The 9,372-nt window shown below is 44.8% G+C and overlaps 2 protein-coding genes across 2 annotated transcripts; one reads left to right on the plus strand and one right to left on the minus strand.

Annotated features, from left to right (window-relative positions):
- LOC136544706 (protein EXPORTIN 1A-like) lies at positions 1 to 1,311 on the minus strand (the record flags this gene model as incomplete). Its single annotated transcript, XM_066536771.1, has 6 exons — positions 1 to 123; positions 420 to 524; positions 595 to 726; positions 802 to 939; positions 1,018 to 1,125; positions 1,237 to 1,311. Coding segments are annotated over 6 exons (681 nt in total), but the record flags the coding sequence as incomplete, so codon positions are not given.
- Positions 1,312 to 4,495: 3,184 nt separating this feature from the next.
- Positions 4,496 to 6,510, plus strand: LOC136547532 (uncharacterized). The gene is made up of 2 exons (XM_066539481.1): positions 4,496 to 4,636; positions 4,831 to 6,510. Exon 2 carries the CDS (start codon positions 4,907 to 4,909, stop codon positions 6,182 to 6,184), a length of 1,278 nt encoding a protein of 425 aa, XP_066395578.1. The 5' UTR covers positions 4,496 to 4,636; positions 4,831 to 4,906; the 3' UTR covers positions 6,185 to 6,510.
- The last annotated feature ends 2,862 nt before the right edge of the window (positions 6,511 to 9,372 follow it).

Genomic DNA, 9,372 nt, shown 5'->3' on the forward strand with positions numbered 1-9,372 from the left:
TTAGGAATCTACCATCTCGTCTTGCAATTCGCTAGGGGCAATGAGGGCCAGAATGGCAAGCATCCGTTGGCGCTCCCATTCTCTTTGGGCGGCAGCCTCTTCCGCGTATAGATCCTTGTTATCCTGAAATCACAAGACAAGCAACCGCAAACGTGAATCACAAGACAATTTGCACAAAATCACTTGTGTAAACAAAAAGGAAACATGATCGAAATTCATCGCTAATGTGCTGGTGGAACTAAGGGCCTATCCGGTCCACAAGCACATAAAAACAATAGTATATGGTAAGCAAGAAATGCATCCTTATTCCTAGAGCCTAATTGTGGTAGTCTGTCACATCCCTATTTATCTGTTTTGGTTTTGCGTCAAATGCATATAATTAGGATAAAGGTTATGGCAAGCCAAACTGAGGAGGTTACCTGAGCTGAGAACTCCTTCGACTGCACTAGGAAGTCTCTAATATGGTTTTTGAAACTTGGAAGATCATGTTTTGAACTAAGAAGGCCATCTACAAACTTGGTCACCTGTCCAATGAATCTCGTTAGGTCTGTGGTGACTCATGGCACAACCCAAGAAGTGTGGCTGCAATCGTACCTGGGTTACCGTCATGTTAGGGAATGATGTTCCTAATAGTTTTATGGTGTAATCTCGAACAAACATGGCACTATCTGTATATTGATATGCTACTGAAGAAGCATCCCATAGAGGCTCCGTTAGACCATCAACCTACATATTAGCAAATCCAATAATTAGATGAACAAATAAAATGATTGGTTATAGGGAGGATGAATATAAGCATACCACACAAAATAAGTGTTGTAGCACCAAAACATGAAGCTTGAAACCAGGTTTGTGGAATGTGTCTATGAGAACTGCAAAAATCTCTTGCTCAATTGTGAAAAAGTAGGTTTTGTAGAATTGTTTTTGGAATCCTGAAGCCTGCAAATAGATCACATGGGATAGTTAGCTTCCATATAGCTATATGATGACAGCATTGGATGGAATATGTTTTCCTACCTGGATTTTTTTGAAAATGTCCAACAATAGACTAAGGCCAGTCTTTGCAATATTTCTCTCTGTATGTCTGAATGCCCAATTAATCGAATCGATCACAAGCTTCAATTGCTGAAACAGAAAGTCAAATGATAACCATAAATAATATAAGAGTTGAAGTTGACAATATGTCACATCATAAATTCACATCAAGGCCTCAAAACAAAAGGGGTTACTACTAACCGGACTTGAAAGGTGGATTAATGCTTGGAAGAAATTGGTACCAATTGCACGAAGCAAAGAACAAAATTTGAGGCGTCACAGTAGGCAGGCGGCGCTGGCTGCAGCGCCACAACAGAGCGGAGGGAAGCGGAGCAGCGGGACAAGATGCGCAGGAGGCCGTGGGTAGCGGCATGAGACAGATCCAGCCATGGAGGCACCGGATCTGCCAGATCCGCCGGTTTGGGGGCGCAGGAAAAAAACTATTTAATCTTTGCACAGATACAACATTAACAGTTCAATGTAGATATTTCATGTATAGACAACTGGAAGCTTTGTCACTTCGTTGACAGTATTTAGAAACAAACCCATTTAAAATGCGTACGTAGGTAGGAGTTAATCAAGCTGACAGCAGACGACACCGTTGTCTTCATAGGGCACGTGGATCAGCTCTTGACATCATCATCATATCAACCTGCCAAGATTAATAATAGACTGAGACATCATGTGTTAATCAGTATAGCATGAATAAATTCTTATACGTTAGGGAGCATTGTACTCTGTTGCTTCCCAATCTATTAGCCACACAGAAGGTAATGCAATCCCAAAACCTCATACAACTCCCATAGAAATAACCCCTAATAAATAAACTCTGAATAATTTGGCCTGAGAAGTAAGCATTACTGAATGGTATTTTCATATTGGGCAATATGTCAGTTTGGCTAGACAACTGTTAGGTTGTATGTATGGCTAAGATAAATATAAATACCTAGAGCACTGAAATACTTATTACCCCCCCCCTCTCGCATTCCTTTTTTATTTGCACCTATTTTCTTTCACTACAAAGGTCATTTTCATACGCATATTGGGAAACAGTAGAAGTATAATCAAAGATTGAAGATTAAGTACTTTGCGTACTATTTTGCTCATCATGGTTGCAGAACCTAAGTATAGTATATGTATGTTTTCACGTTGGTATAGAGACAAATCATATACCAAAATAATCCTAAGGTACCTTTTTTTCTTATGTCGGTACAGAGCAGCAGGTAGGTTGCAATGACCTGACTGATCTGCACTTTATGTTCTGAAAAGTTTAGCGACATATCATAGTAAGCATGAGAAGAAGAAGTAGTATTGATTTTATACATAAATCGCAGGGGAGGGGGGGGGGGTTAGGGAGAAAGCTGACCCTAAAGAGTAGAATCATCATTGTTATATATATGTACCAACAACAGTTTCGTATTCGTTAAAAAAACATATAAAGGCCAGCAAGCAGGTATAGGTAAGAAATCAACATGAAAGGAGAGGAGGTTTAAGCAGCCCACACCCTACAGAATGGCAAGGCAATCACAGTGACCATGTAGATCGTTGAAAGAAAAGTTGCAAATGTTTACCTTGGTCTCACTTTCAGTTGGTTCAATTATGAGTATAGCAGAAACATGTCATGGAAATACAATTGCAACGTGTATATAATTCAGAGGAAAGGATGAGCCAAATTATAGTAATTCGTAGTGACATCTCTCTTTGCAAACAAACATGTTGTTTTAAAGGGCTGTAAAGTTTCCGCTGGCACAACGAAAAAGGTCAGGGTTTTTTTCTGAATGAAGACAGGATTCTTAGAGGCTTCAGAAACATACCAATCATCTGTTGGTCTTCAACTTCAAGCTTGAAGGCATGGTGACAACCGGGTTACTGTCACAAATTGCATAATATAAATAACAGGGCATGGCTAGTACCTCACAAGAGAACGAACATCAGATAATATGCTTGAGCAATGGGTATGTATTTTTTTCGTCACAGGCTTAAGAAGGAAAAAATGGCAGGTGCCAAAACCTCAAAGTAGTGTACCTACGCAGAATATTACTGGGGCTGAACATCGCTGTGGCAATCAAAATGTACATATCAATTTGTGCTCTGTTGACAAGGGAACTAAGCGAGCACCACTGTGGAAACGTGGTGAGGTAAGATGGCGAGAAGTAGTGATGAGAAGTACACTCTCTGTTGTGGCCTCTGATGCAAATTGACCAACATTCAAAATTGCAGGCACTCATATGGAGCAAAGGCGAGAGAGATTACATAACCTTTGTAGCAGCGGTAGTGAGGTGGCCACTGGCAATTGGTGCTGTCCTCCCAGAGATGAACACGGAGAAGGCAAACATTAGAGCTGCAGGCACTATAGGTCAAGCAATAGAACACGATTCATAGTCAACGTAGGGACAAATTAGAGAGACAAAAGCAAAATCACAAAATAAGATGAAACGGGAGCACCTGAGACTGGTCTGTACCAAACGCGGCACTGTCGAGGCCCACCCGCACTGGGTGCGGCCACCATATGCAGCCACAGTGGGAGAAAGGGAGAGGGGGGAAGATGAGGATGAGCGTGGCACCGTCCAGGCGGCGCACCGGCCTTATGTGGAGCCCATGCAGCCGGATCTAGCGGCGATGGGGAGGCCTAGCGCTGGATCCACCTGCTCGCCGTAGATCCAGCGCCTCCTTTGCCGACGCGAGCCCCAAGTCGTGGTGCAGCCTCAGATCCGTCGCCGGGAGGGGCCCCGCGAGCGGCCGGTCCAGATCCACCGCCGACCTTGCCGACGTGACCTCCCCGTCGTCATCGAGGGGCAGCACGGAGGTTCCTCCACCGACAGAGCACGGGTCGCGCGTGGCCGTGGGGACGACCGGTGACGGAGGGGCCGAACCCTAGGCGGCGCGACCCGCTGGCTTGCGTCGCGAGGAGGAAGCGGCGTGGTGGTGGTGGTGTTGGAGGAGGAGGAGGAGTGTGGTCGGTGGCGCGCGGAGGGCCGGCCACCACCGCGGCATCGCGCTGCAGTTCCGGCAGGGGCTCACGCGGTGAGCCGGCAGCGTTGACCCGGTCGGCCTGCTGCGACGCGAGGGGAGGAGGAGGAGGAGGGCGTGGCGGCGTCGGGAGAGCGAGAGGAAGGGGTGGAAGAAGGGGCGCCGAGCATCGCGGAGAGGTCGAGGGAGGTTTCGAGAGGGAGCGGACATGGTGGGCGCACATATTTCCAGGCGGACGCTGTAGACGGCGGTGGGAGGAAGCAGGACCATCGATCGAACAATCCAGCGGCTGAAGTAATTTCGGCCGACGTGGACGGGCTGAGAGGCGGCCGAACCTCCCTGATTTGATAATAAGAAATTCCAGGTGGATACTGTAGACGGCGGTGGGAGGAAGCAGAATCGTCGATCGAATAATTCAGCGGCTAAAGTAATTTCGGCCGACGTGGATGGGCTGAGAGGCAGCCGAACCTCCCTGGTTTGATAATAAGAAAAGCCACCAATCCCTTGGCCGCCGCATTGTCTACGGCCTCCGCCGCCGCAGCCGCAGCCGACGCCCTCGCCCAAGCCCAACACAATCAACTGCAACGCCACTCCGATTGTGAGTCGCCGCCTCACCATCCTCCGCTTGTAGGTGCGTACCTGCGATTTCTTCTTCTTCTCTGTTGCCCCCGATTCAGATTTGGATACATTTCTTTTCGAAATCGGAATTATTAAAAGAAATCTACGGACTGATATGGATTTAGATTTGTCGGGTTGGGCTGCAGTAGGAGGATTAGGGTTTATTGATTTCCGTTCGGTAATCGATTCTTTGTATTCGAATCGCAGGGATAAGGTCAATTACGACTTCTGCAAATCGAAGGAATCAGATCCGAGTCTTGGCGCGCCGGTTCGTGTGTGTAGGATGCCATGGCCGGAGGGAAGTCGCGGTGAGCATGATGCCCCTCTTTCGACGGGGAAGCGAAGTCGCGGTGAGCGTGATGCCCCTCGTACGTCAGAGCCGACGGGGCAGCACCTTTACCTCATCTTTGATGACTGGCCGTGGGGCTACAGCATCCGCAAGCTAAAGTTGCCGCCCCGCTCTCCCCATCAGCGGCGCTTGCGTCGGCCTGAGCATAAGCGCTTGCCGCCTCCTTGCATCTGCTTGGAGGCCACGCGTCGTCTTCCCTTGTTCTTCGCCGCCGTTGGCACTAACATCGTCGCGGCGCATCCCAGGAATGACTTTTGGAATGCCCCGGTGCCCGAATGCATCCTGCCCATCGTCGACGTCCGCTCGCTGGGCGTCAGGTTTGGCCCTGGGCTGTTGTATCCAGCACAGCCCATCTTGATCACCGTCGGCGACGAGGAGGTATTCGCTCTGGACATGGGCAGCTTCAGGGTGCTCTCCATGAAGCCACTCTGCTCCCCGCATGAGTGGTCGTGGTGTGACCTCCCGCCGCCGCCGTTAAAGAGCATGGACGTCACCTCCTTTGCTGTAGGCTCCGATGGATGGACCATCTTCGCCAGCACCGATTGTGCCACCTTCGCCTTCGACATCGTCAATAGTGAATGGAGACAATCCTCCAATTGTTCGCTGCCATTCGTCGGCCCCGCAAATTATGTCCATGCTCTAGACATCTTTGTCGGGCTCTCAAAAGCCCCAGACACCTGTGGCCACCTCTGCTTCTGCAGGAAGTTAGGCGGTGATGAAAACGTGAGGCCCAGCAAGGAGAATCTGTTGAGCAAGGACCCAGCTGAGAGACATGTAGGCGCTACACTCCTCTACTTGGGAGGAAGTGAGCCTGGGTTTTGTCTTGTGGAGTGCGTCTCCATTACAGAAGGCAAATCTGTCAACATGCGGCTGGAGGAGTGGGATCAGCTGGTGAAGTGTGTGGATGAGGGGGGTGGCAATTGTGGAGAGCTAGATCAGCTCAAGAAGAATGTGGATGAGGGGGATGGCGCGTCCGGAAGCATGCAGGAGTGTGGAGAGCTAGATGAGCTGAAGAAGTTTGTGGATGAGGGGGATGGCGCGTCTGGAAGCATGCATGATAGGTATCTTTACCGTTTGACGACATTCTCTCTCAGCTTTGACAACAATGGAGACCTGACGACTGGTGAGACTTGTGTGGTGCAATGCTACAAGGTGCCTGAGGAAGTCTCTGATTCGATCTACCTTGCGAATCCTGTGGCATTTTGGCTGTGAAATGCTAAAATCATGTCGTGGTGTTAATGAGGTCCAATGTTTAGTATTCTGTCAGTTGTGACTCTCACTTCTATATGTTTTAATGATGTGTAACTGCGACTAAATGTGTTGCCTTGCTATGTTTTCTTGTGTAAGAGTTTGCAACATCTTTATTAGTAATCTGTTTCTTTTGCGCAGTGATATCTTGTTCTTATTTGATCTATGTTAGATGCATTTCATTCCTCCTGTCTGAATGTGAGGTGGTTGGCCGTCGAAAGAAGTCAGGTGGTTAGGCCTCAAACGTTGTAATCAAACTTGTACATGAAACATCAAAGCATTTTGTTGTATGTTTTGTAGCAAAGATCTATTGTATGTTGACAATACTGTACACTGATGGGCTTTGTACTATATATTTATAATGGCTTATGGCTCAGTGATTTCATTAATTGCTGAGTTGTTATATTTTTTTTTGTGGACATCTGATTATTGTTCAGTGCTCCGCTTTAAATTCGCTTCAATATATTTCGTTGCCCAGATCAATTATGGGTCAGATTTTAGTGCTAGCTAGAAAAAAGCCTTTAGTGGGTATTAGGAACCTATTCAAGATTATTGGTTCCCATATGTTTATGCATAAGTGATAATAAACGAATATAAAATGCATTCTGCCAAAAAGCTATTATTTGCATTAAGCTAATATGTTCCGTCAACAATTCTAGGCATTCATAATTGCGCGGAACTTTTGACATTGTCAATATTAATCGTACTAAACATCTTATAACAACATGAGCCTCTTATTTCGGGCAATATCAGGGCTTACAGAAGTGCTATCAAATATTTACTTAGCAAAAACAAAACTGAAAACAAGACTAGCGAATCAGGGCCTGGAGTAGCTGCATCATTCACTGACACGATGTCCTGTGGACAAAAGATAAATGACGGCAACATGAGCTTCATTGGTGAAATGACCCTTGCCCTGGACAATCTGTCCAATCTTGAAGGTTTTGCCTGTCATGTTGAATGAAGCATTAAGCAAGGACTACATACTCTGTTTTTAGATCTTTATAAGAAAGGAGCAAGAATACATAAATTGAGATGAAAGAACTTTGGAATATGTTCAATCCTCAGTGATGACTTTAAGCTTCTAACAATCTCCTCCGGGTGCACCACCTTGTACTGATGACTGTAAGCTTTCCTTGCTCTGAACATCCTGCACAAAGGCACTGAAGGTGATATAAATTGAAGCAAAAGAGAAAAGAGACAGCTACAAGTGATGAAAGCATCAGAATCGCTCATGCACTGAGCCATGTATGACACAAAGAGAAGTAGTAAAGCATAGATAACCTTTGATTAGCTTGTCATCTTTTAATACTTCACAGGGATTCACAAAAGGAAAATACTCCATAGAAAAAGGTTCAAGTTATATCTTATCTTGTGCCTCTAATCTGTTCCAGAGGAAGCGTATGACACACTTAACATTTTACCAAAAACCATAAAGTTCAGCAGAGCAGCGCATGCTTACATGATCAGTATAGTTATAACAACAAATGAATGAAAATAGATTCATCGTATATAGAAAAAAGCTGATGTCTTTTTCTGCACTTTGCAATCACAGCGAAGTCAAATAAAAAGGAACGCTGCTAATCATGGTTTCATGGTGTATCATGTACTTGAAACTTTTAACTATTCAGAAAGGTTGATCAGCTTAGCTCCAAATATTCAGATATCCATTCGGCTTGCATTTTCCATCTAATCTAGTAGTGATTGTTGTAGTATGTATGTATTTGATTAACGCCAATTTTGTAGCTGGCAAACATCTGGAAGTGAATAGTCGAATATAATGCTAAATTGCAGCAATGTATTATCTGTCCAATTCCTAGTATTTATGAAACGCCAATATGGATTACATTTCAAGAACTTACCAAATCAGCAGATGGAATGGGAGAAAGTTTATCTCCACAGTACATACGTTCCAGCTTCTACAATCTTCGTTTGATATATCAATCTTTCATACTCCTGTAACATGCAGAGATACAGTTACTGAGCATATATGTGTAGTGTAGAGTACTAATTTTGTACCCTACTAATTTTTCATGTTTCAGTTTCTCATATAACATGGTACCTTGGCTATGTGTAGACAGTGTAGTGGCTCAATTTTTTCGTTGTCTTTATCTATGTTTTCTTCCATCAGTAAACATGGTCCCTTATTAGATGCATATATAGTTACATATCTTGATACCGTGGCAGAGGTCTTGGGCAATAACCCACCAAATATCTCATGGCGTAGAGACCTTATTGGTAACAAGTTAGTGATGTGGAACCGCCTTCTTCCACGTATTACTAATATTGTTCTGAGCCAGGATGAAGATGAGTTTCGCTGGAGCTTACATCAGGATGGAAAGTTCTCAGTAAAATCTCTTTATTTGGCATTGATACATAAAGAGATCCCTAATTTCAACAAAAGTATCTGGAAATTAAAGGCGCCCCTAAAAATTAAGATTTTTCTATGGTATCTCCGTAAAGGAGTCATACTAACTAAAGACAATTTAGCTAAGCGTAATTGGCAGTGTGCCAAATATGTTTGGCACTTGGCTGACGGGGATTAGTAATGACCTAAAATCTTTAGTGTTACTTGGAGCAGCAGCTACATGTTGGTCTTTGTGGTTGAGTAGAAATGCTATGGTATTTGAAAACAAACAATCTTCTTTTTTGCAGGTCATTTTCTCAATTGCGCATTGGCTCCGTACATGGTCTATCCTGCAGAAGCCAGCTATGCGGGATTTCATTGCAGCGGCATCTCAGTGCTTGGTCCAAGTGGCCAAGGAGTTTTTTACCCGGGCACATGGGTGGCAGTCTAGTCTACGGATTGATAGTCATTAGAGTGCTTGTCTTCTTCTCAATCTTTTTTTAGGCTGTGTGCACTTTAAGCAGAGGCTGGGAATTTTTCAAGTTCAGTTGTATCATCTCGATGTATCGTTCTTGAATTAAATAAAATTTCCCTTTTCGAAAAAAAATCTTGATAAAATGGCAAAGATTCTTATTTCTGTGGAATCTTGGGCATAGTTGTCTTGATAAATGGCAAAGAAATTTAGGTCCAGCAAATATGCCCGTGCGTTACAACGGAAGACAAAAAAAAAAATATCAAATACTCGACTTGTTCGCTTTAGCTTGTTGCGTAGCTCTGCAGCAGCTGCAATAGGGGCTACTTTTGA

Source organism: Miscanthus floridulus, chromosome 3 (assembly GCF_019320115.1).
Source record: "Miscanthus floridulus cultivar M001 chromosome 3, ASM1932011v1, whole genome shotgun sequence".
Classification (NCBI taxonomy): Eukaryota; Viridiplantae; Streptophyta; class Magnoliopsida; order Poales; family Poaceae; genus Miscanthus; species Miscanthus floridulus.

Excerpts from the sequence above, each read along its gene's own strand:
- LOC136547532 (XM_066539481.1), top strand. The coding sequence starts at position 4,907 with ATGCCATGGCCGGAGGGAAGTCGCGGTGAGCATGATGCCCCTCTTTCG.